Here is a 26,388-nt window from a genome sequence, read left to right as displayed (position 1 = left end):
GGCGAGCTCCCATTAGATCAGTCCCACTGTCTCAGTGGGTGGGCACACCCCTTGCTGTCACGACTTCCTTGCTCATGTTCTCTCTCCTTCTGCTCCTCATTTGGATCTTGGAAGCTCAGTCCAGTGCTCCAATGGTGGTCTCTGTCTCTATCTCCATCCATTGCCAGATGAAGGGTCTATGGTGATATGCAAGATATTCATCAGTGTGGGTATAGGACAGAGCCAGTTCAGGTGTCCTCTCCTCAGCTGCTGAAGAAACCAACTGGGGACATCTCCTTGGATACCTGGTAGTAACCCCTCTAAAGTCAAGCTTCTTTCCAACTCTAAAATGGTTTCCTTAACTAAGATATCTTCTTCCCTGCTCCCATATCCACCCTTCCTCCATCCCAACCATCCCATTCCCCAAAGCTCTCCCCATCCTCCCCTTCTCACTTCTCTCTTCCCATCTCCCCTTATCCCCATCCCACCCCACCCCAAGTTCCCAATTTTTGCCTGGCAAGCTTGTCTACTTCCAATATCCAGGATAACTATATGTTTTTCTTTGGGTTCACCTTTTTATTTAGCTTCTCTAGGAACACAAATTATAGGCTCAATGTCTTTTGTTTATTGGCTAGAATCCACATATGAGTGAGGACATACCATATTCATCTTTTTGGGTCTGGGTTACCTCACTCAGCATAGTGTTTTCTATTTCCATCTATTTTCAAGCAAAATTCAAGATGTTACTGTTTTTTACCGCTGAGTAGTACTCTAATGCATATATATTCCATATTTTCTTTATCCATTCTTCCATTGAGGGGCATCTAAGTTGTTTCCAGGTTCTGGCTATTACAAATAATGCTGCTATGAACATAGTTGAACAAATGCTTTTGTAGTATGCTAGGGCATCTCTTGGGTATATTCCCAAGAGTGGTATTGCTGGATCGTGGGGTAGGTTGATCCCGAATTTCCTGAGAAACCGCCACACTGCTTTCCAAAGTGGTTGCACAAGTTTGCATTCCCACCAGCAATGGATGTTCCTAAAAGGGAATTTTAAATAAGTCTTTTTAAAGAAGATGCCCAGATATCTCTGGGAAGGGAAAATAGAAGAGATTCTGTAAGTGGACTGAGGGCAGGTGGGTAAGGGTTCATGAGCAGTCAGGTTGTGAAGCACAGAGTGGGAGAATACTAAAATAAACTTCTGGAAAGCAAAGGGCATTTCACGGTCAGGTCAAAATCTGATGTAAGGGAATCTCCCAGAAATCTACAAGGATGACCCTAGCTAAGACTCTTAGAAATAGCAGATATATACCCTGAACTGGCTTTGTCTGTGACCAGACTGGTATCTAGCCCAATTTTCATCAGAGAGACTTCATCCAACAACAGATGTGAACAGATGCAGCCCCACAGACTAATATTAGGTGGAGTTTAGGGAGTCTTGCAGAAAAGGGGGAGAAAGGATTGTAGGAGCCAGAGGAGTCAAGGACACCACAATAACACTCACAGAATCAGCTAATCTGGCCTCGTAGGAGCACACAAAGACAACCAGGGAACCTGCATCGGGCTGATCTAGGCACTCTGCATGTGTGTTAGAATTGTGTGGTTTGGTACTCTTGTGAGCCCCTTAAAGGGAGAGCAGGGGCTCCCTCTGATTCTTTTACTGACTTTTGGAACCCCACTCCTCATTCAACCCAGCCTGGAAAAATGGAGAGGTGCTTAGTCTTACTGAAACTTCATATCCTTTGTTTTATTCACACTTCTCATGGGAGACCTGCCCTTTCCTAAACATAAACAGGGTAGGAGTGGATTGGGGAGGGGGAACAGAGCAGGGTGGTAGGGGAATGGACTGGGAGGAGAGGAGGGAGGAGAGACTATCCAGGATGCAAAATAAACAAGCAAATGAATTTATTTTTTTTAAAGAGAAGTTTACATTTTCAGTGTAATGTTTATTGTAGAATATTGCAACTAAACCATCATATCAATTTTACAATAAGAGTTATTATAATGCTTCACATTTTCATTAAAAATGTATTATTGATCAAATGTAGAGGCAAGGTTACCCTTGAACAAGCTCAAAAGAACAGATGGAGGACCAGAGAAGATGAATTTCTCATTCTGTCACTGACTGTCACACTTTTTTACACTTTGTATTGACACTGAGAAAGCTCAATATATGTATGAAAGCTCATCATGATCCATCAAGGCCACTCAATTAAACTCCATTATCACCTGGGTTTTATTCATAAAGTAAATTAAAGATTTCAATGTTCTTAGAAATCACCTTCTTGAGGAATACAACAGAACTTCTTGATGGAAAGTCACGCTCCATTTGTGATTGCATCTCGTGGCACAACCTTTAGAACAATGGGTTTTTCCGGTTGAAGCATTGGTTTTTGGCTTAATTTCAGAGGGATCTGCAATAGTATAAGCAAAATAAGAAAATCAATGAGTGAACCAACAGCAATCCCCAAAGAAAAGCTTAAAGTATTCAGGATGATAATTTTTTGCAGTAACCTAAAAGCTGCATTTAACATAAAATATTTTGACTTCCTTATTCTCCAAGATGTGTCAATTAGATGGTGAGAGCATACATCCACACTATTGGGTATAATGTTGATTGAGAATCTACTGTATATAGAAGGTAAGATGAAGTTATGTTGGTTTATGTTATTTCTGTTCTGTGTTGATTTAGAGTAAAAAGACAAGTTTAGCATTTTTGAACCTGATTTCTAGTTATTATGTCATATTATTTTTCAAAGCCCTGAAATGCTATTTTTGGTTTGTTGATACTTGCAAGCTAACTCTGAGAAGATACATTTCACATCTGTGGACAGTCCTCAGCTCCTAGATCATATGTCACCATGGCAATTGAACCTATTCTAGGCAAGGCTTTAGGACTACAGATATTTGTTTGCTTTTCTGGAGTCTACTCTCATCTTGTATGGATGGGGTACATGAAGAATTCTGAGTTCTCCAGTGTTTCTGTGGTGCTTTAGTCTCATGCTATACAGAGATGGTGGGAGAATGCCTCTTACAGAGTTATCTTCTGATCACAGGAGAGGGAAGGGGAACAATGTTGTCATGAAGATATAGAAGTGTCAAATTTAATATGACTGGGGCTTCCCAGTGCTCCTGTCTTAGGTGTGTCCCATCTTAGGTGTGTCATGGGCTCTCACAGCTAGAACCTTGCTTTGTCCGTCAGAAACTGCGTACATGCTTATTGTTTAAATATTTTAGTAAGAAAACAGTAAAATAAGTGAGGTTGTATGGATGTAAAACTACACAACTTCCTTAAGCCACAAACCTCAGAATAAACATTCCCATCCCTCTATTCATCCACAAATAAAAAAAATTGACAAAGAGACAACATAGCCTAATATAGACATTCTATAAATTTTAGCTATCCCTTTACATGAACAGGAACATGCTTTTCAGAAAAGTATAAATTCTTTCTCCAAATGCTCCATCATATTCCTTTTAGATTTTAAGAATTATACATGTGTTTTCCATAGAGGCATATAAAAGAGATGTATATAAAATCTGAGTACTAATGGTGTGTATTAAAGGTTTATCTGGCTTAATGTTTTCTTGTAAGAATATTATAATTGTTAACCATACTTTAAGCCATTTACTAAAGACTTTCAATGTACACACTCTCCTTAAAAACCATTTGGAGTTTGTGGAAGAAATAATATGAAATGACATACAAAAGAGAAATGATATTTTTCAATATAGAGAGAACAAACATAAACAAACTAGAGGCTTTAATGACAAAACATTGGCAAAAGGGGAAAACAGCCTTTGGAAGCCAAAAGAAGAGAATAAAATAAATGAGGAAAGAAGCCCAAGAAGAATATTGATTTGGGGAATAAACAAGAACACAAGAGCAGAAAATAGGGGGAGAAACATGATTTATGGAAATATGACAACTACCTGTTTTCTGGTGAATGAACCCCAGAGATTTGAGGTAGAACTGTGAAGATGTCCCATAAAGTTGGAGCTCATCATAAATTGGAACTTTGGAAAGATTTATTTATTTTTATTTTGTGCATATAAATGTTTTGTCTGCACATATGCATGTATACCACATATGTACAGACTCACAGAAGTAAGTAAAGCATATCAAAGCCCCTGTGCTTGAAGTCTCAAATAACTATTTGAGACTCCCACAGGTAAGCCACCATTTGGGAGCTTGGAACTGAACCAAGCTTCTTTTTGAGACCACCAAGAGTTCATAAGTGCTGAGCCATCTCTTGAGCCCTAGCAATTGTGCTTTAAAATAATAATTTTCAACTTGGTCTCACATGCTGAGTCAGCAATGTGCCTTTAAAGCCACACTATGGGTGAATTATTTTAGGGCTTCAGAAATGGCCAGGAACCACAAGTTTCTATTTTTCTTTTTGAGGCCAGATTTCATGTAATCCACGCTGGCTTCAAATTCACTAAGTGGCCAAGAATTACTTGGACTTCTGATCTTCTTGTCTCCACCTTATGTGTGCAAGGATTACAGGAATGCACCACCACAGCTACTTCATGCAGTACTATGCATGGGAAACAGGATTTTGTGAGTGCTAGGTAAGAACTTTGCCAACTGAGAAACATCTAAGACCCCATAAATGAGTTGTAAAGCTCCTCAGTGATACTAATGGATATGCAGTCATTGACAAGACTGTCATAGGAGGGCTTCTTTGAGCTCTTGAAGAAGAGAGCACCACCCAACAAGCATGAAGTCATGATCACAGCTCCTCTGGCTAGGACATGACATACTCAAACTCCAGTGGGCTTGACTGGAATTTCAAACAGGATACATATAATCTTTTCATAGTGATCTGTACTAACTCTTCCGAATGTTACAGTTTGACTCTTTATTCACACAGAACCAAAAGTTCCTGAGTACAAATAACTCATTTAGCCATAAAACAAATTAGCAAAACTCAAAGAAGCAGATTCATTTTTCTACACAGAACTTTCAATTGAGATCATTATTTACAGATAGTTTTCTCCCTCACCTGTGTTTCCTTAGAAGGCTGGAAGGAGAAATTCTGCAGGACTTTAGTGAGAGCAAGTTTCATGTTCATGAGAGCAAACCTCATGCCAATGCAGTTCCTGGGTCCATACCCAAAGGGCATGTACACATAAGGATTAATCCTGCCCTTGTTCTCTTTGCTGAACCTGGAGACACACAGTAATAACAAGTTAGAAAAGGAAAGGCACATAAGAACTACATATGTGAAGTTTCCTTTAGACATCTAACACATAACATACATGAATTTTTTGAGAAAGGTTCATTGAACTTCTGCTTCCAGGTATTTGACTCTGAGAATTGTACATTAAAAGTTCTTTCCATTTTCTTTGTCCTATAAGACTTTCCATATGGTAGATGAAACACATGGTGAGAGAAAATGCATCCTGTGTACCCGATATACATACAATAGTGGTGTTACAGGTTAGGGGTAATCAACCATTGGATTGGAATTCCAATTTATAGGTGGAATTAATGCCTGGTACTGTAAACCTGATCAAATTCCTATGGCTAGCGTGCTCATCGGCTCTAGGAGAGAAAGTACTACTGTAGTTTTGATAAATGGACTTGATATCAAACTGTCTTCTAGATATTTGTTTATACACAAATATTAGTGCTGCTCTCAGTTTTGGTCAGAGAAGCTTCTGATTGCACATGGAAACAGTTAACAAAGAAACCATTAACTGGTCATAATGCTGAGAATAAGTGATGGTGGAATGCTCAGCATTGAATAGGATATCTAAATTATCCCCACCAAGGATAGAGAACATCTCAGAAGATGAAGCAAAAAGATGTAAGAGCCAGGGAATGAAAAGGATGCTGTGAAACACTATCTTCTGGACCTGACACAGTCACTGTACTCATGAACTCCCAGCAGCTGTGGTTTCCTATACAAGGCTAAACCATGTTGGTGCATTCCATCATGGATGTGAAGGGAATTCAAGAAACCTCACGTCAGTAAAGAGCTTTTGACAATGAATAGTTGTTGGGAGAGGAGAAAATTCTCTTCAGTGGTGTCACTACTGGTGATTTGTACAAACTCTAGTAAATAACTTCTATTTCTACACTTATGTGAGCAACCCTAATTAAACTCATAAGTCATAAGGAAAAAGGAACTTGTGAAAACAGGAGGAAGACTTGATGGGGACAAGTAGAGATTCAACCCGTGTGGGAGGGAGAAAAGACAAGGCAATGTCAGGTGGAAATGACCAAAAATACATTCTTTATGCATGCGATTGTCAATGAATGAAAAAAAGAGAAAAAAATACATTTTTAAATTTAAAAGTTCATTCAGGATAATGCTGGGTTACATGCCTGAAAAGCACATATCAGTTAGACTGAAGGAAAATGGGCTCCTGTTTCACACTTCAGTCATTTGCTACTTGAGGAAGGAGGAAAAACATCACTCTGAATTCAAATTGTCACATTTTTTCCTGTCTCTCTTCCCCTCTTGTCGTTTTCTTCCCTTTCCTTGCCATTCTCCTCATAGAATGAAAATGGTTGCAAAATCACATTTAAGTCATCTTCCCATAAGAGACACCATAGCATACACAGGCCATCATAGCTCACAGTGGGTTTCCATGCCTGATTTTCTGGTACCTTTCAGGGCGGAATTCTGCAGGCTCTGGCCAGTACTGTGGGTCATGGTGAAGAGCATAAACTGGTACATTCACAATAGACCCTTTGGGAACATGCACACCATCGATTTCCACATCCTGTTTACAGACTCTCTCAAGTCTCAGACCAATTGGGTATACTCTGAGGGTTTCATTCAGCACCATGTCGAGGTACTCCATCTCCATCACTGTATCATAGTTGGGAGGTGCCTGGAAAGAAAGAAAAAGATTTGTGTTGGGATTTTACCTTAATGTTCAATAGGTCTTTGTTGTAACTTTGTGTTCTCAGTAGCTCCAAAGCTGAGCTCAGCATTTAAAAAGACTTAGGCACTTAAAATACATTTTGAATGGATCTTTAATTGTTTTATTTTATGTGTGGAGGTGTTTTGCTACTTACGTGTATATGATCCACATGAGCACTGTGCCCACAAAAGTCAAAAGAGAGTGCCGTATCTCTTGTAACTGGCATTATGGAGAGCTGAGAGCTGAAAATCAAGCCTGAATTGGTCCTCCAAAAGAGCAGCCATTGAGCCATCTACCCAGCATCTTACAAGTTGTTAGAGTAACTAACTAACACTTAAGGCTGGGACGATGCCTCAATTAGTGAAATGTCTACTACACAAGCCTGAGGACTTGAGTGATGATACACACCATTCATAACCCAGACATAGTGGCACACATCTTTAATCCTAGTGGGGGGGGCAGGAAAAGGGAACTGGCCAGATAGCATAGCCAAACTGATAAGCTCAGGTTCAGAGAGAAAGCCTGTTTTAAAACATGGTGGAGAGTGATTAAGAATGATACACAGTATAGGCTTATGCTCTACAGACGTGTGCACGCACACACACAAACACACTCACACACATGCACACATACATAGATGCTCACATGCTTTTGCTCTCTATTTCTCTTTCACATACACACACACAGCATTGCAGGTAATGAGTAGGGTCTTCTTTTCACTCATCCTGCAAGCACCATCTGTTCACCTTATTGGGCAGAGCCACATCAATCTCTTCTTGCAGTTTTTTCTGGATATCAGGGTGAGCGGCCAGTGCATGCAGGGCAAAGGCAAGGGTGCTGCTGGTGGTGTCATAGCCACCAATAATAAAGATAATTGCCTGGGCTGTGATCTCCATGTCAGTCAGAGCTGAAAGTAAGAAAATAATTCAGGAAAGTCCAGTCAGGGTGGACAATCAAAAAGGAGATGAGGAGAAAATCAAACGAGGCTCCAGTTTCCCTATAGATAAATATGGGGAAGCTGCTCAGTCACCCTGGGACTGTTATCACTTTGATGTTCATGTGACACAGCTAGAGAAAGGGACTATTGCTTTAGTCAGGATGTCCCATGGTTTATGTTCTGTTCCTCTTCATCATTAGATAACTTCAAGACACATTATTTATTCTGTTTTTAAGATTTTTTATTTTTTATTTATGTGTATTCATTGTGTAGGGGTGCTGTGTGTGGAGGGGTGCCCATGACGAACAGAAGAGGGTATCTGTTACCCAGGAGATGGAGTTTTAAAGTTTTGAGCTTTCAGGAGTAGGTTCTGGGTACTGAACTCCAGTCCTCTTTCAGAGCTTAAGTTTTACATATGTGTATGTGCACATACATGTGTATAGGTGCACACGGAGAACAGAAGATGGTTTTGGAGTCCATAGAGATTGAGTTACAGGCAGTTGTAAACTGTTGCCATGAGTGCTATGATTGTGTTCTTGGCAAATTCTTTCTACCAAATAGTGTAAATACTTGCTACTGAATTGAAAATGGACTATAAACCCACAATCAGAGGGTATCTTTAAAATTAATATTTTTTAGCTGTCAAAAATGAAACATAAGGGCTGAGAAGCAGATGGGGAGCTAGCCTGGCATTTCTGAAGCATGTGTTCCATCTCCAGCACTTTATAAACTAGACATGGTAGCATAGAAGTTAAAAGGTCATTTTCAGGTACACCATGAATGTGAGGTCAGCCTGGGCTACATAAGACCTGGTCTCAAAAAGAGGAGATACAGAAGAATTTGGAGTTAGCTGAACAAATGAAAGGATGTCAAGTGAAAAGACTGGAGAATAATTTAACGCAAAGCACATGATGAATTTATAAAGCAAATTTGGGGTCCTAGAAGATCATATTGCTATATATAAGTGATTGTGTGCACTAAAAATAAGAAGATATGTAAGAACAGGAGATTCCCTTTACATTAGCTACTGATGCACACATGTAGATTTAAGCCTGGAATTGGGATTCTATCATTTTGCAACTATGATAGTGATTTTAAATTAAAATGTAAACCTAGAAGGGAGGCTAGAGCGATGGCTCAATGGGTAAGAGCACTTGCTGCACAAGCATGAGGACCTGAGTTTGAATCCTCAAGTTTCCATGTAAAAAGCCAAGTGTAGTAACACATGCCTGTAACTTCAAATCCATGGATCACTGGGACCTGCTGACTGCCAGACTAGCTCCAGGTTTAATAAGAGACCCTGTCTGGAGGAAATAAGGCAGAGAGTGATTGAACAAGACACTTGTTGCCTTCCTCTGATATCCATTCCCACACCTAGTGGTGTGCACATGTGCATATACACATGCACAGACATAAATATGCCACCTGAAAAGATAAAATTCTTTAGATTTAAGTATGTAAAATAATGAAGATAACCAGTGTGTTTATTCAAAGAAATTTTCCCCAGATGCCACTTATTCAACCCACAAAGAAAAGTAAATCTTCATTATAGATTAAGATGGAGTACTTGTACACCAGGGACTCTCAGAAAGCACCAGTACTATTTGGGTACATGTCTCTTTACTGGATGTAGACTCAGGTATCTAGGCATAGTTCCTAGTGAGTTCCTAGTCTGTCTTTCTGGGAAAGACATAAACAGCGTCTGTACATTCCTAAGTAACACAAAGAAACTAATGAAGACTCCTATCATGGCTACCCTTCCTTTTTAGAATGAACTTGTGCCCATGTGCTTCTAGAAAATTCCATGTAGATAATAGCCATGTCCTTCTTTCAGTAACCTGACAGAGGGATTCTTCTGCTAAAAGAACCTTCCTACACATTTTCTGTACGATTTGTCCATTCCCTGAGATCTTACTTGTCCCTAGACCTTACCTTTATGAGACTCTTTGTCTTTGGGATTATTTTGAGTGTTCATCATCAGCTGAAGAAAATCCACTCGGTGCTGGAAACAGAAAGAGAAGTTGCAAAAATTGAAGGTCAATGGTGAGGTCAGAGGTCAAAGGTGGACCAGGAGTGCAGAATCTTAACCTTCTTTCTGAGAATGTAGCTCCCTTAAATTCACAAGCATGGTTAGTGTTGTTTGAGTCATCAAAGAACAAAAACACCAGTGGCTACCAGGAAGAAATACACGTACACTATCAACCACTTTTTTAATAAATTACAATAGGACATTTTAAAACAATAAGTGATTCAAATGATTCTCTGTTGTAATAGGAGTGGTGGGGCTGCGTCCCTGGCACTCCAGCTGCCTGGCTAGCTTATGTCCCGAAATAACAACACACAAACTGTATTCTTTTAAACACTGCCTGGCCCATTAGTTTCAGCCTCTTAACCCATTTCTAATAATCTATGTAGCACCACGAGGTGCGCTTACCAGGAAAGATTCATCATGTCTGACCTGGTGGCTGGCTGCATTGCCGTCTGCCTCAGAGAACAGAGCTATTGCGGCCCGGGAGAGTGGAGCATGGTGTCTCTGAGCTCACTTCCTCTTCCTCCCAGCATTCTGTTCTGTTTACTCCACCCACCTATGTTCTAACCAATAAAATGGGCCAAGGCAGTTTCTTTGTTTTTTAACCAATGACCTTCCTCCATTAAAATGTTTCCCCTTTTAATCATTTTTGTCTATTCATAATTTCATAAACATATACAATGAAATATGGTCATATCTAACCCACCATTTCTTTCATTCAATTCCTAGTATATCTCTTGTAATGTTTCTTCCAACAAACTTCATGACCTTTTCTTATTAATAACCCTATGAGTTCAATTGGTACTGCCTATATGTGTTTGACTGTGGGGTCATACACTGGTGCATGGGTAACCTACTGCTGGACACACCCACACTCCAATCATCCAATAGTTCCTCAGTTAGGCATAGGGATTGAAAAGTTCCTCTCTCATCTAAGGTGGATATTTGATAGTATTAATCTTTCACAGGTCTTATACTTTGTGAATATTTTATTTCAGTCCTTATGCAGGGCACTCTTGCTTTCATTCTTACTGCTAAGGGTTAACTTTCTGTATTATTCTCAATCAATTTTTCAAAACTCTATCTTCTCATCCTCTGGAAAAAAGAAGTGCTCCTTCTATCTCTCTAAATCTAGCCTTCTCTGAATAAATTTAGTGATTGATGAAGGGAAATACACAGCTGACATGTTCACAGCCCAACACATTATCAAATCCTATACCTCTCATGAGACCACCACTTTTTACCTTCTGGTTAGAATCTAGGCGATTTTCTTTCATTCTGCCGACAAATTTTTTGAAAAATGCTACAGAATCCTTTGGAAATATGGAGACATTCAGCATCTCATATATTGGGATGAGAAATGGAAAGAGATCTGGAAAAGAAAGATAAAAAATAAGTTAGTGGAAATGCAAGTTTTCTTTAGAAGAAATCATGAAACAATCCAAATAATAAGTCAAGTAAATCATTCTCTCTGTGACCTTGCTCACACTGGGTCACCATCATAATGCTCCCTCTGCACTCTAGAGTAGTCATAGGAATAAATCTGACTCTTAGTTTTAACTCTGCTCCTGACATTTGTGTGGATCCAAAATACAGATAGGGCCATTGACTTGGTTCAATAGCTAAAGGGTCCTGCAGAAAAGTCTAACAACCTGAATTTGATCCCTGCATCCCACACTGTGGAAGGAGAGAACCAACTACTGTAAGTTGTCCTCTGATCTTCACATGTCACACACCGCACAAACACCAAGGCAGGCAGACAGACAGATACACACACACATACACACACATGTTGTAGAATATTTGTTTACACGGTGTGAGGATATGTAATTGTGGTTGTTTTGACAAAGAACTAATGGCCAATAGCTTGGCAGAAGAGAATAGGCAAGGCTTCTGGGGGAAGACATCAACTCTAAGAAGAAGTAAGGCAAAGAGCTGCCAGGAAAGCACTGGGGAAGTCAGACATACAGTATGGAGGATAGCTACCCGTGCCATATGGCAGAACATAGATTAAAAGAAACATGTTAAGTTGCAAAAGCTATCTGGGAAAAAATCTAAGTTAAAGTCAAGTTTTCATTATTAATCCTAAGTCTCCCTGTCATTATTTGTGAGGGAGAAAGTCAAAGAAAATTTAACTGCACACACATAAATACACACACACACATACTCACACACACACAAATAAATAAATAAGCTTATTATTATTGAAAAAAATAATAAAGAAAGTACAGCCAAAATTGCATTTGTTTCTCAACTGACATGGTGGAGATTTGTTTAAATTGACACCATATCCATTCTGGGAAAATTAATCATTACACTATGATCAAATAAAAATATGTCAAAGAACTCCAGGAGGTGATAGTAACATTTGTTGAGATACAGTTTCATGACAGAGTACATGCCTAGCATGCATGAGATTTTAGGATCTCCTCCACATAGCAAGGAATTATCTCAAAAGAGTATAAAATGAAGATATACCAAGATCATGAAGAGAAAAGGCAGAGAGAGCCTTACAGTTTTAATCTCAAATATGGGAATAAAGTAAGAGCTGAGGAGGGGTGGTGTGAAATGTTATATCTAGGACATGGCACGGTCCACTTATTAACTGACAACCAGATTGAAATTGTACTAATTATATTGATCAGCATCCTAGCAGGCAGCACTGATTGAACCCAATGGGTGATTAAAAAAGAGAATGGGACATAAATTGGGAGGAAGATGTGTTGAGGTGTCTCAGGGAAGTGGAAGGTGAGAATTAGGGGAGGGTATAATCAAGATAGGTTGTATATCTGTATGATATTGTCAAAGGATACATAAAAGAACTCCAAAACAAAGCCAGATGTAATGGTTTAAGCCTTTAATCCCAGCACTCAGTAGACAGAGGAGAAGGGATCACTTTAAATTCAAGGCTAACCTGGTCTACACAGTAGCTTTTAGGCAGGCTATAGCAACACAGTTAGACCCTGTCTGAAATGAAAGTGAAGTTCCAAAATAAAAGTAATGGGCTACATATCTTTGAATGCATTAAAAATATTGGATTGTGCCATTAAGGGGGTGAATTTTATTCCAATAGAGCTGTTAGTTTTGGTAAATGTGGAAGAGAAAGACAGAATTGAAAAACATGGCTACAGATAAGAGCAGTGGGTCAAAAGACAAAAAACCCATCATACATACTTATTGACAAGAATACTGGATCAAAAAAATCTAGTTTTAAGAGATTCTTGGCCTTTTCCACAAAAGGGTCCTTTGGGTTGTTGAGGGAATCGACGCTCACACCAAATGCTGTGCTCGTGATCACATCCATGCTGTAGGCTCCAAACACTCTGAGGAGAGAGAGACATGGGATTTAACACATGCAGCAAGAAGCCTGAAATATTCACATTCTTGGTCAAGACAGGTTAAGTCACCTCATCTCGGTATTGACCAAGCACCTTCCCCTCCTCCCCACACTCTACCCTTGTGAGCTGGGCACTCTCGTGTTCCTTTCTCAATTGTACATTTCTCACCCAGTGTCTAAACGGGAAGAAGGAACAGCTGGACATGTGGGACACACAAAAGGATGACCCTTCTGCCCCAGTTGTCCTTCCTCTCCCAGAACCACAGTGGATGTACCACTACTCACTCTTTTATGTAGAGAGGCTTGCCTTTCTCTGCCTCTCTTCTCAAGTATTTTACTAAAATATCTCCGTACTGTTCAATGATGGGGAACATCTAGGCACAAAACACAAAGGCACCCATGGTTGTTAGGTGTGGAGACTCAATTCACACAAACATTTCAGCTAGAAGTCCTTTTAGTCACCTCTTTGAGTTTTCCACTGGTGAAGGTGGGAGACAGCAAGGCTCGAAGTCTCTTCCACTCCTCATCCTTAGATATGGAGATGGCTTTACTCATTATCCCCACTGGTCCCATATCCTAGATTCCAAAAGTATACAAATATACAAATATTATTCTCTGTAAGTCCAGAACTTCCCATGGTTACAAAAGTGCTAAGTGGATATTGGTGTATAACAATTAGTTACTGACTGTTTACTATGTCTCAATCCTCATACCAGATGCAAAAATAGTCAGAATCTCCTATAATCTTTAAGAAATCAGGTGCTCACTGGGCTGCCTGTTGAGATCTCAAATCTTTTTATTTCAGGATCCTTATAAATGTAGATCTCTCTGTGGTTGGAAAATTAGTTCCAGGGTTGAGGTAGAAGATGGGTATAAAAATTTGAGTAGATTCTCCAGAGCTATGCAGATGGAAAATGGACAGACAGAAAGTTAACTTTGCATCAAACAAGTTCTGAAGCTCTGTAGTTACAACATAAGCAATGTGAAAAGGGATTTCTAAATATGGGGTGTGTGTGTGTGTGTGTGTGTGTGTGTGTGTGTGTGTAGACTAGAGTACCAGTGTGCATGCTCATTTGGATACCAAAGGTCTGACATCTTCCTCTACGACTCTCCACTTTCTTGTTTGAGACAGGTCTCTCAGTGAATCTAGGAGGTTCTGGTTTGGCTAGGATAGCTATCCAGCAAGCCTGTAGGATCAATCTACTTCCAAACAGATCTCTGAGATAGCACATGCCTGCTGCTATGCCCAGTTTTTATGTGATGCTGAGATTCAAACTTCAGTTCTTTATCTACTAAACCATTGCCTTGCCTGAGACACTTAAAGGATTTGGAGTTTGAGTTTTAAAGATGCATTTTAATATTTTATACATGTCTGTCTGTATGTGTGTATAGAATTTATGCATATGTGTGTGCAGTGTGGTCAGAGGCCAAAGAGAATTGGAACTTGTGAAGCAGGAGTTACAGGTACTTGTTAACCACTGGATGTGGATGTAGACAACAAACCCTCCAACCTCTTTCAGATCTGTTAGTCCCTAGGTCATCTCTCCAGACCCTGGTTTGTTTGGTTTTGTGTTGTTAGTTCATTTAGAAATAGTGCTGAAGATGTCTTTTTCCTTAATTCATTATGCAGTGATAAAAGGGACAATATAATTTCTCTGGTGGGAACTTCCTTCTATCTTCTGATGTGGGATTCCCCTCTGTATGATGTGAATACCATTGGCTGATAAAGAAACTGTCTTAGGTGTGAGTAAGGCAGAACTTAGGTAGGTGGGGAAATCTAAACTGAAGCTGGGAGGAAGAAGACAGAGTAAAAGAGAAGCCACGGAGCTGCCACTGGAGACAGACATGCTGGAACATTGCGGGTAGGCCACGAGCCTTGGGATAAAACATAAAATAATGGAAATGGGTTAAATTAAGACATAAAAGCTAGCCAATAAGAAGTTAGAGCTAATAGGCCAAGCAGTGATTTAATTAATATAGTTCCTGTGTGGTTATTTTGGGAGACTGGGCAGCTGGGAAACGAACAAACAGCCCCCTTACTACAATCTTCCACACTTATTTTATACAATGTGGAGTCTCCCAACTGCCTTTATATTAAAGCACTCAACACAACAGGAAGGAATGAAAGTGACTTCCCTTGATGAAGGGCAGATCCAAACTAGCCCTTCAGTCAACTTCATCAAATGACCAAAGGCTGAAAGAGGGGCAGAGAGATGAATCAGTAGACAAATGTGCTTGCTGACAAGCCCAACAACCTGAGTTCGCTCCCCGGGATCTATGGCATTGAGAGAACCAACAGGTTCTACTCAGTGGAGTAGCCATAATTATAAAAAAAGAGAAGCAACACTGAGCTCAGTATTATATCACACACAAAATTAACATTAAAAAAGCCAGAGTTTTGAGAGATAATCTCAAAGGGATATAATTTGTACACAAGCAAATCCACACAGGCAGACCAGGTGAATAATCATCAGACTGCACACTGACTGCATAATCTATTGCCATGGGAGATGGATACAAAAGGAGAGAAGAAGGCAGGCCATATGTGGTATCTAATGGGCTAGCAAGAGGGAATGGCAGGTCAAGGAGCTGTTTTCTATTCTGAGTGTTTGTCACCACATAAACCTAGACCAGTAATAAACTGTACTGTACCACATGAACATAAGAAAGGACCTGTGAAACAGGAAATGTAAACACAATCTAGATGACAACAGTGTTCATTTACAACTTGATCAAAATAATATAGTATATTTACACTTCCTCAAGTCATCAGTATTAGCAAAATGAATTCCTAGATCCTGCTTGTATATTATTATGAAAGCCACTGTGAATATATATTCATTTCATTCTTTTAATTAAAGAAGTAGCCAGGTCATGGTGTTGTACAACTTTATACCAGGTATCAGGTGGTAGAGGAAGGTAGATCTCTGTGAATTTGAGGCCAGCCTAGTCTACAAAGTGAATTCCCGGGCAGCCAAGGCTGCATGAGAAACCCTGTCTTGAAAAAGAAAAAAAAAGAAACCAAATACCAAATCTTGTTAAGCAACACTGGCACATGCCTTTAAGTCCAGCATTTGGAAAGCAGAGGCAGGTAGAGGCACGCAGATTACTAAATTGGGGCAAGCTTTGTCTATAGAGTGTGTTTCAGGAGAGTTGGGGCTACATGTATCTAAAAAGAATTCAGTAAGTAAAATATGAAGGTTTGCATTATTAAAGGGCTTATTATTATTATATGGCTCAGTGGTTAAGGGTGCTTGTTGCTCTTCTGTGGGAGCCAGGTTCAGTTCCCAGCACCCATGTCAGGCCACTCACAACTGATTGGAATGCTAGATACAGGGGATCTCACTCCCTCTTCTGACCTCCACAGAATCCTACACACATGTGGCATTCAGCCATATAGACACATCAATAAATATAACAAAATAAATCTTTCTTCTTTCTTTTTTAGTTAAAAAAGGAAGTTACTTACTGGTCGGTTTGTGAAGACAGAATAGGATTCCTTCACAAGTACATTTTTGATCATGTCTGGGTCTGTGATAGTAAACAGGGGTGTTGGACCATCAAACAACCTGTGTGTGGGGAAAAAAACTGATCAACCTGTAGTGATATTTTATTTGCATTTTATAAATAAAGCTTGTATGAACACCAGAAAATAAAACTAAGCCACTAGAGGCCAGGCCATAGTGCTGCACTCCTTTAATGCCAGGATTTGGGGGATGGAGGGAGATGGATCTCTGTGAGTTTAAGGCCAACTTGGACTACATAAGATCAATGCAGAAACAGATCCAGGTGGTGGTGGCTCACACCTTTAATCCAAGCACTAGAGAAGAATATAAACCAGGATGACACAGAAACTTTCTCTCTTTCAGTCTGAGGATTTCTTAGAGTTAAGAGCTCTTTAGTGGTTTTGCTGCTTTGATTTTCTGATCTTCAGGTTAAACCAAAACCGGAATCTCTGAACATGGCAGACAATGAGGGCTGCTGAGAAGCCAAGGACAATGGCACTGGGTTTTGATCCTACTGCATGTACTGACTTTGTGGGAGCCTAGCCTGTTTGGATGCTCACCTTCCTAGACCTGGATGGAGGGGGGAGGACCTTGGACTTCCCACAGTGCAGGGAACCCTGACTGCTCTTTGGACTGGAGGGGGGGAGGGATGGGGAGTGGGGGAAGAGGGAGGGAAAAGGAAGGCAGGGAGGAGGCAGAAATTTTTAATAAAAAAAAGAAATTAAAAAATATAAATAAACCCCAATTATCTATCTCTGTTTTTTCTTTTAAATTATTCCTGCTACATTTGGTGCCAAATGTTTTGGGTACAATTTCATGAAAAAGGTGTTTGCCTGAGCCTTTTTAATGCTGTGGGACAGTGCTCTTGTACACTGTAAGGATTTGTTACTTGTATTGGTTTAATAAAATGCTGATTGCCCTGTAGCCAGACAGGAAGTATAGGCAAGACAACCAGATTAGGAGAATTCTGGGAAGAGGAAAGGCAGAAAGTCAGTCACAAGCAAGACACAGAGGAAGCAAGATGAGAATGCCTGGCTGAGAAAAGGTGCTAAGACACGTGGCTAAACATAGACTAGAATTATGGGTTAATTTAAGTTTTAAGAGCTAGTTAATGATAAGCTTGAGCTAATAGTCCAAAATGTTCATAGTTAATATAAGCCTCTATGTGTTTCTTTGGGACTAAATGGCTGTAGGACCAAGTGGGACAGAAAGTTCTGTTTGCATTAACCCAAGCCAGGTTCTAAGTGGAAACCCAAATCCAGACATTGATTCTCACTTTATATGACTTTCACTCTGGTTAAACAACATGTTCTCACAAGAGGTCCCAGTCTAATTTATGGAGTCTGATGAATAATACAGTGGAGTCTTTGTAAAGTGACAGGTCATTCAAGACACAATGAGTCACTTAAAGACAAAATAGGTCCAGAAGACATCATAGTGAGAAATCACAAGTGGAAGTTTTAAGTCTCCATGTGAATATATGAACGTTGCCTATACCATTTACCTTGATTTTGTATATTTACAATACTGCAAGGGACTGGAGAGATGGAAACATAATTAAGAGCACATATTGATTTTGCACAGGACCTCAGGTTTGGTTGCTAGCACCCATGCTGGTTGGCTCACAACTGTTTGTAACTCCAGCTCCAGGATAATCCAATGCCTCTGGCCTTCATCATCATCATCAATACTCATGTGCAGACACACACATACACACATGCACATATATATATAATAAAAGTAATAGAAATATATGTTTAACAGTAAAATATTAAAATAAAATTAATAATTAAATGTTTAAGATAAAATGTTAATGTAAAATTCAATATTTTAAAGTGAAAATGAATCCTCAAAACATAAAATTTTAAATGAAAAATTAATCTTAATTAACCCAGATCCTGAAAGATGAGCATGGTATGTACTCACTCATAAGTGGATACTATCTACAAAGCAAAGGATAACGAGCCTATATAGTCCAGGACCCCAGAGAAGCTTAGTAATGAGGAGAACCCCAAGAAAACATATATAGATTCCCCTGGGAAGAGGAAATAGACAAGATCTCGTGAAAAAAATGAGACCAGAGGGGTGGGGAGAGAAGGGAGGGTCAAAGAGGAGGAGAAGAGGAGAAAGATGGTGGGATTGAGAGAATGGGATAGTCAAGATGGGAGGACAGAGACAGAGAGAAAGAAATAAGATATCATGATTAAAGGAACTATTATGTGACTAGCAAGGATTCCCAGGAATCTACAAGGATGACCACAGCTAAGACCCGAAGCAATTGTTGAGAGGGTGCCTGAACTAACCTTGCCCAGTAGTCAGATTGATGAATATCTTAAATGTCACCATAGTACCTTCATCCAGCAACTAAGGAAGCAGAGGCAGAGAGCCACAGCAGAGCCTTGAGTTGAGCTCCCAAAGTTTAGTTAAAGACTGGGAGGAGTGAGAATATGAACAAAGATGTCAAGACCATGATGAGTACACCCACTGAAACAGCTTACCTGAGCTAATGGAAGCTCACCAACTCCAGTTGGACAGGGAAGGAACCAGCATAGGACCAAACTAGGCCCTCAGAATATGGGGGACAGTTGTAAGGCTAAGGCAGACTGAGGGGCCATTGGCAGTGGCACCAGGATTTATCCCTTCTGCTTGTACTGGATTTTTGAAACCCATGCTCTTTGGGGGGATAGCTTGCTCAGCCTAGATATAGTAGGGGAGGCCTTGGTCCTTTGTCAAAGCAATGTGCCTTACCCTCTCTAAGGAGTGGATGGGGTTAAGATGGGGAGAAGGCCGGAGGAGGGGAAGGAGTGGGAACTGGGATTGGTATGTAAAATGAAAAAGAGCACACAGGTCCTGGTTTTGACACAGAGCTAAAACACAAATGAAAATACAGAATTTCAATGAGGATCCTATACCAACATCTCCAAGACTTAGATAACATAGAAGCGAGCACAGAAAAAATATTAGAGCCAGTGGGTGGAGACCAAAGTTGCAATGCAATCTTCCATATCCTGGAGTTGCCTGCAGCTAGGACTACCTCCACAACCCCTGTGGGTGATTTGATGGTCAACACTCCAGGAGGAACCTCAAGGTTCTGAACCTGTCTGAGGACTTGCACACAGCTATCTCCTGGAATGGAAAAGCAAAATGACTCAATCAACATCAGTCCAATCCCTGGGATCTACAGGATGGTGTGAGAGAACTGACTGCCACAAGTTGTCCTCTGACCTTTTCATGTGCTACATGGAGACATGAGCACATATAATAGAAAATCAAAAAGAAAATAGTTGTTGGGGGAGGTCAAGAAGTCTATGTCAGTAGTGAGCCATTGGAAGTTGTTCACACTCCTGTAAATACTCTCTTGCTCACTCATGATTCTGTAAATCCAGTTAAATTCATTGTTATACATACAGACACACAAAACTTATAAGAATTGTTAAAAAAAATTCCATAGGAAAACTTATTAGGTCCAGGCATGACATACAACTTTAATCTCAGCACTTGAAAGACAGAAGGAGATAGATCTCTGAGTTCAAGACAAGCCTGGTCTATGTAATGAGTGCTAAAACATCAGGGATACATAGAGAGATCCAGTTTTATAAAAAGCCAATAAATGAATAAATGAAATAAAAATATAATAGGTCAGTGAAAAGCTAAAGAAAAACACTATCAAATGTTGGCAAGCAAGAATACTGCAAGGAGACATTCCCATGGGGCCATTGCACAGATAACAAAGCCTGATGTTGACTCTGAGTGACATGTCTTTATGGGGTGTGCCTCTCAGCAGATCCCTGTGTTAAGGATGGATGAGAAGAGATGAAGAGGCAGGAAGAGCCAGAGCCTCCTCCCACTTGTTTCTGTCTCATAGTGTAATGATAACACCTACTCCAAACCCCTAACCAAACTCCAGCATCAGTGATAGGGAACAGTTCCTGCCTCTGCTTCAGACACTTTACAGAACTATTAAGGACATAGACCCAAGGAAGAACATTTTGGTTTTTAAATACAATGGATCTCCAAAGTCAGCTCAAGAAGACAGGACAAAGTGATATACACTTCTATCAAATGTCTTGCCTGGGGTAGTGCTGGCCCACACCTTTATTTAATTTCAAATATCAGGAGGCAGAGGCTGGTGGATTTCTGTGAGTTCGAGGCTACCCTGGTCTACAGAGCTAGTTTCAGAACAGCTAGGGCTGTCACACACAGAAACCCTATCTCTGAAAAACAAAATCTTGACTGGGGATGATAGATAGCTCAGCAGAAAAAGGCCCTTGTACCTTGCCTGATCACCTGAGTACAATACTCTAAAAGTAAAGGACCAACTACCACAAGTTTCCTCTGACTTACATATGTGCACCAGGCCATGTGACTCCCTCCCAGGAAGGATAAATTACCTTTGACTTAAAATAAAATATAAGCAACAATAAAAAATCTCTATGTTGCAAAGGAATATTTTAATGCTAAGCATTAATCCCTTCCCAAGTGCTTAGCTATGTCCTCCCATCCCTGCTGTCAATGGACATGCTAAAGTCAATATTGAATAAGGAGTAAGTGCTTCTAAAGTGAAATGAGTGAATGTGGCAAAGAGAAGGTATCACACCCTTGTGTAAACCAGGCTGGCCTCAAATTCACGATCTTCTTGACTATGCCTGCTTCAGCAAATCCTCCCAATATGCTCCACCAATATCAGTGATATCACACATTTATCAGAGCAGATTACAGGGACACAAAACAGTGCATTTCATGTAATGAAAAGGAAATTTCAGAAGAGAAAAGAACAATAGGCCTGCACTGGATAAAACACAAGGCCTTGCTGGCCTTGGTGGCCCATATCTTTAATCCCAGCACTCAGAAGCAAAGGCAGGTAGATCTCTGTGACTTTGAGACCAATCTGGTCTACAAAGTGACTTCCAGGACAGCCAGGACTGTTACAGAATAACCCTGTCCCATAAAACAAATAAATAAAGTAAAATTAAATTAAAAAAACCCATACAGGATGCCCAGAGTCCACAGAGCTTCAAAGCCTGTCCAAAATCCACAGTATGTTCTAAAAATAATTAGACCTGTAATCCACGGTACTTGATGACACACGGTGTCACCATTACAACAGAAAGGTGAAATACTACATTTCTGAGCTGGCTTTTTCCTTGAACAAGTAGAGTACATCCTCTTAAAAAGAGTCAACTCATGGAACTTTCCAGAAATACTCACCCCCATATTTTTCCATACTTTTTGTAGCACTCGACATCAAATTTCCATACACCCTGAAAAGAGAAATAACACACAATCCATTATTGTCCTGTATGCAATAATCCTTCTGTTGCCAGGGAAGTAAGCCCTCAAATTCTGTGAAATGAGATTTACCATTTCTGACAGAGAAAAGTTCTTCAATTACATGTAGTGCAATTGAAGCAAAATGGCTCAGTGGGAAAAAAGCAGAGTAATAGGGCAGGACATATCCCTTCCTGTGGCCTCTGCATGCACAGTCATAGACATACACATGTGCACAGCACCAGATACACACCACACACACCTAATGATGATGATGGTTATGATTTTAATAACAACAACAACAATAATAATAATAAATTGTTTTAAAGAATGTGGTAGTTAAGCATAGAAAATTTAGGAAGAAAAAAACTGAGCAGACGGCAGAGTAAGCTTTGCCACTTGCCCTCCCCATGCCCCATGTGAGCTTGGGAAGGTCTGCTGTGGACTGACCATTGGTCAGGTATCAAATCAGGTTTGTTACAAATGATCCAACAAGACTTAAATGTGGCAAATGGCATGCTTATTACTGAAGTTTCTATTTTGTTAAGTCATTCTTTTCCCAGTGGTTTTGCCTTTAATATTTTTAAATGAAAATACAAAGCACATAATATAGTGCAGTGTGTGAGGTGACTGACAGCCATCATCTTGTCTTAATGTTTTCAAACTGGCTGCTCACATGCATGCACAGGCTGCTGAAGCAGCTGTAGGTACATTTGAGTGTTAGAGCACTTGCCTGTCATGTCTGAAGTCCTGGATCCCATTTTCAGCACCACACAAACAAAACAGAATAGAAAATCTGTCAGTAGTGCTGGAGATGTGACTCCTAAGTTAAGAGCAGTTGTTGATCTTCCCAAGGGTCCAATTTCTGAACCCAAATTCCACACCCAACAACTTGTAACCATCTGTAACTCTGGCTCTAACAAATCCAGTGTCCTATTTTAGCCTCTGTACATACTTCACTTATATACATAAATTCACTCACAGATACAAATAAAATATTTCTAAAAGAAACAATTACTAATCTGAACACAAGTTCCAATATGTAGAGACAAAAGCAAAATGCTAATTCTCAAGAAACTCCACCATGCCATGAAGATCTTACCATGGTGAGGTTAGATCTATATCTTCAAGGTACAATAATTATGCAAAGAACTCAAGTATATGAAAAGTTCCCCCAAAGATGTGTATGTGGGTCTGTGTTATGCTGATTCTTCAGAAATATTCAGCAAAAGGAGAAAATGTTGCTCATGAACCAGATACAAAAAGGAGAATTTTAATCTAGTGAATACGGATTGATGTCCTAGAAGCTTAAAACTCCCTCAAAATTTTCTTCAAATAAGTACAGAAGTGCCTTCCTGGAATCTGCACTGGGTAAGAAACAAACTTTCTTTTGTTCACAAAGTCTGAGCAACATGTCCTGAATATCAAGATTAAATGGGTTGGAGATCCGTGCATTTTACCTAATGCAAACTTGAGGCTCAATAAACTGACATCAGAGCCAGTGACATGGCTCCAAATGAAAACATACTTGTCACCAACTCTGACAACTTGAGTTTCATCCCTAGGAATCATATGGTGGAAAGAGAAAACTAACTCTCACAAATTGTCCTTCAACCTACAAATGTATGTGGTACATACACACTCACTCCAAAATTAATAAACATGGGGGGGGATTGATTATGGTAGCTGTGGATATAGTTAAGTGGGAAGAACACACCATAAAAAACAGAGTTTGGGTCCCCAGTTTCTGTGTAAAGAACAGTCAGAGGTTAAAGAACTCCTGATGGGGGATTTCCCTCTGTATGCTGTGATTACCATTAATGATTAAAGAAACTGCCTTGGCCTGTTGATAGGGCAGAACTTAGGTAGGCGGGGAAGACTAAATGGAATGTTGGGAAGAAGAAGGACAGAGTTAGAGAGAAACGATGGAGCCGCGAGAGTCAGACATGCCGAAACTTTGCTAGTAGGCCATGACCTCATAGTGATGCACAGACTAATAGATATGATTTAAATTAATATAAAAGTTAGTCATAAAGAAGCTAGAACTAATGGTCTAAGCAGTGATTTAATTAATACAGTTTCTGTGTGATTATTTTGGGCCTAAGCTAGCCAGGTGCCGGGAACTAAGTAGCAGCCTCCTCCTATACACTCCAGTATCCCCACTTGTAAGAAGCAGAGTCAAGGGGATCCCTGGAGTGAACTGACCAGCTAAACTAGTCAATTCGGAGAGAGCTAAGTTCAAGTGAGAGACCCTGCCTCAAAGGAGGAAAGAAGATCAAAAATACCAACCCCTGGCTTCTACATGCAGATGCATATCCATATACACGTACCTGCATGCTCATGGCACTCATGTACATGCAAATACTTCAAAACACACACACACACACACACACACACAATATTTTATAGTTTTAAGTTGGCAATAGATCCCTGATAAATCATTGGACATTATATAGCCTCATCAGAACACATAGTATGAGGACATGGAATCTCAGAGTTTCCTTCCAAAGAGCATTTAATAGAACTAACCATTATTGACTAACAAGAATCAACACTTACCTTGTAATAATTCAGCAGAGTCCCTAAAATTGGTAGAGGTTTGGGTCCAGGAATTCCCTGTTTCTTAAAAATGTCATGTTTTTTAGTCCCAAATCTATAAAGTAAAACAGAAAGACTTGTCACCACACATACAGAAGAGAAGAGATAAACATGACCAAAACCAAAACATGAAACAAACCAACAACTTAGCTGCCTCTCCAGTTCCCAGAGAGCTTATGAAAAAGTAGAGGGGTTCAGTGTGCATTTCAGCTCATGGTTTGTGTCTGTTTCTACTGAGTTCTGGTGGATGTAAGAAGAACCTGAAAGTCAATCAGTGGTGTGAGTGGTCCTTCTGTCTATGTGTTGCTTTTATTGGTTAATGAATAAAGAAATTGCCTTGGCCTAATAGGGTAGAACTTAGGTAGAAGGGGAAGACTAAACCAAATGCTGGGAGAAAGAAGCGCAGAGTCAAGAGAAGCCATGGAGCCTCTGGAGACAGACACTGGGAAATTTAGCTGGTATACCACAGCTTTGTTGTGATATACAGATTACTAGAAATGAGTTAAACTAAGAAGTAAGAGTTATCCAATAAGAAGTTAGAGCTAATGGGCCAAATAGTGATTTAATTAATACAGTTTCTGTGTGACTATTTTGGGGCTGAGCAGCCGGGAACCAAGTGACTTCTTGTAACAAATCAGATCGTACAAAGAGTAAATATTATCAGTAAACCTCCAAACCTCAACAAGATGGAGTTGGCAGTGTGTGAGGGTATCTCTAACAGATCTGTATAATGTCAATATTAACTTTAAGAGTTAGTATCACTAGGAATATATCTCTGTAGTACAGTGCTTGCCTAGCACATATAGGCTCTTATATGACTATTATTCCACCAAAAATAAAAATGCGCAATGAACTCAGTTGTCACTTCATTTCTGTCCTTCAAGCTGCCTGCACCATAAGGGCACTGGATACCAGTATTCATAATCTGAGTTTCACCTGCAAGACTCACATGATAGGAGAGAAGTGACTTCCCAAAATTGTCTTCTGACCCTCCAATACACACTGTCTCACATCTGACCCTAGCCCCAATAAATAAGAACGTGTAAATTCAAAGTGTTTTTACAAAAGTTAATTTCAACTTCTGCTATTACTTTTAAATATTGTATTCCAGTACCTGTGGAGGGCATGAGATCCCCTTGAAACTGTAGTTGTAGGTGATTGTGAGCCACATGTGGAACACAGGATACAAAAAATGGGTCCTCTAGAAGAGCAGTCTGTGTTCTTAATCACTGAGCCATCTCTCCTAGCTCTGATTCCTATGTCAGTTTTGACCTTCTAGTCAATACCAGAATGCGTGTCTGAATATAAGCCCATACCAAAGACACAGTGGGAGAGGGACTTTGGTGGTTACTCACAGGTATAAGAGCATCAAACTGATTGCCAGGAGCACCCAGGTTTCCAGTGAGACAGCTGAAGTCAGGTCCATCGTTATTTGTCTATCAGCAATGTACCACTCTGTGTTCTTCCTCCAGTTGTGTGTGCTACACTTTGCAGGGCTTGCCTTCTGTCCTGTTGTGCTGAAGAGTTCCCAGCCTGTAGTATTTATACCCTAGAAGGATGGGTGGGGACAGGGCTCCAGCCAGTAGATGGCTCACATCTGCATTACCTGGAATTTGGTATTCTCTTAGCCTTGAGAGATTATAAAGTACCTGTACTTGCTATTTTGATGTTCTGTGAGTTAACATCCTGGGAAGAATCAATAAATGATGTTGTCATTTTAGGAAGATCAAAGGTTCTTACTTTTCACCAAAAATTAAACAAAATCATCGACATGAAATGCCCTCTCACCAAGACTTTCTTCATTTAAAAATACATGAAATAAAGTCAACATTTTGCCATCTGCATGGAGATC

At 39.9% G+C, this 26,388-nt stretch overlaps 1 protein-coding gene across 1 annotated transcript; it reads right to left on the bottom strand.

The window, feature by feature from the left end:
* Positions 1 to 1,867: 1,867 nt before the first annotated feature.
* LOC121464905 (cytochrome P450 3A11-like) lies at positions 1,868 to 26,058 on the bottom strand. The gene is made up of 13 exons (XM_041678011.1): positions 25,892 to 26,058; positions 24,498 to 24,591; positions 21,879 to 21,931; positions 16,634 to 16,733; positions 13,627 to 13,740; positions 13,450 to 13,538; positions 13,002 to 13,150; positions 11,072 to 11,199; positions 9,731 to 9,800; positions 7,608 to 7,768; positions 6,602 to 6,828; positions 4,989 to 5,151; positions 1,868 to 2,393 (listed from the first exon to the last, which is right to left on the bottom strand). Exons 1-13 carry the CDS (start codon positions 25,960 to 25,962, stop codon positions 2,298 to 2,300), a joined length of 1,515 nt encoding a protein of 504 aa, XP_041533945.1. The 5' UTR covers positions 25,963 to 26,058; the 3' UTR covers positions 1,868 to 2,297.
* Positions 26,059 to 26,388: the final 330 nt, after the last annotated feature.

This window comes from Microtus oregoni, unplaced genomic scaffold, assembly GCF_018167655.1.
Source record: "Microtus oregoni isolate MIOR12 unplaced genomic scaffold, Mior012 000029F_ref0000214, whole genome shotgun sequence".
NCBI classification, from domain to species: domain Eukaryota; kingdom Metazoa; phylum Chordata; class Mammalia; order Rodentia; family Cricetidae; genus Microtus; species Microtus oregoni.
This window is presented reverse-complemented; position numbering and strand designations above follow the sequence as displayed.

Excerpts from the sequence above, each read along its gene's own strand:
- LOC121464905 (XM_041678011.1), bottom strand. The coding sequence starts at position 25,962 with ATGGACCTGACTTCAGCTGTCTCACTGGAAACCTGGGTGCTCCTGGCA. Across the intron at positions 16,734-21,878 it reads AAGTATGGAAAAATATGGGG|GTTGTTTGATGGTCCAACAC; the intron begins GTGAGTATTTCT and ends CCCCACACACAG. Across the intron at positions 9,801-11,071 it reads GCCTAGATTCTAACCAGAAG|CACCGAGTGGATTTTCTTCA; the intron begins GTAAAAAGTGGT and ends TTCTGTTTCCAG.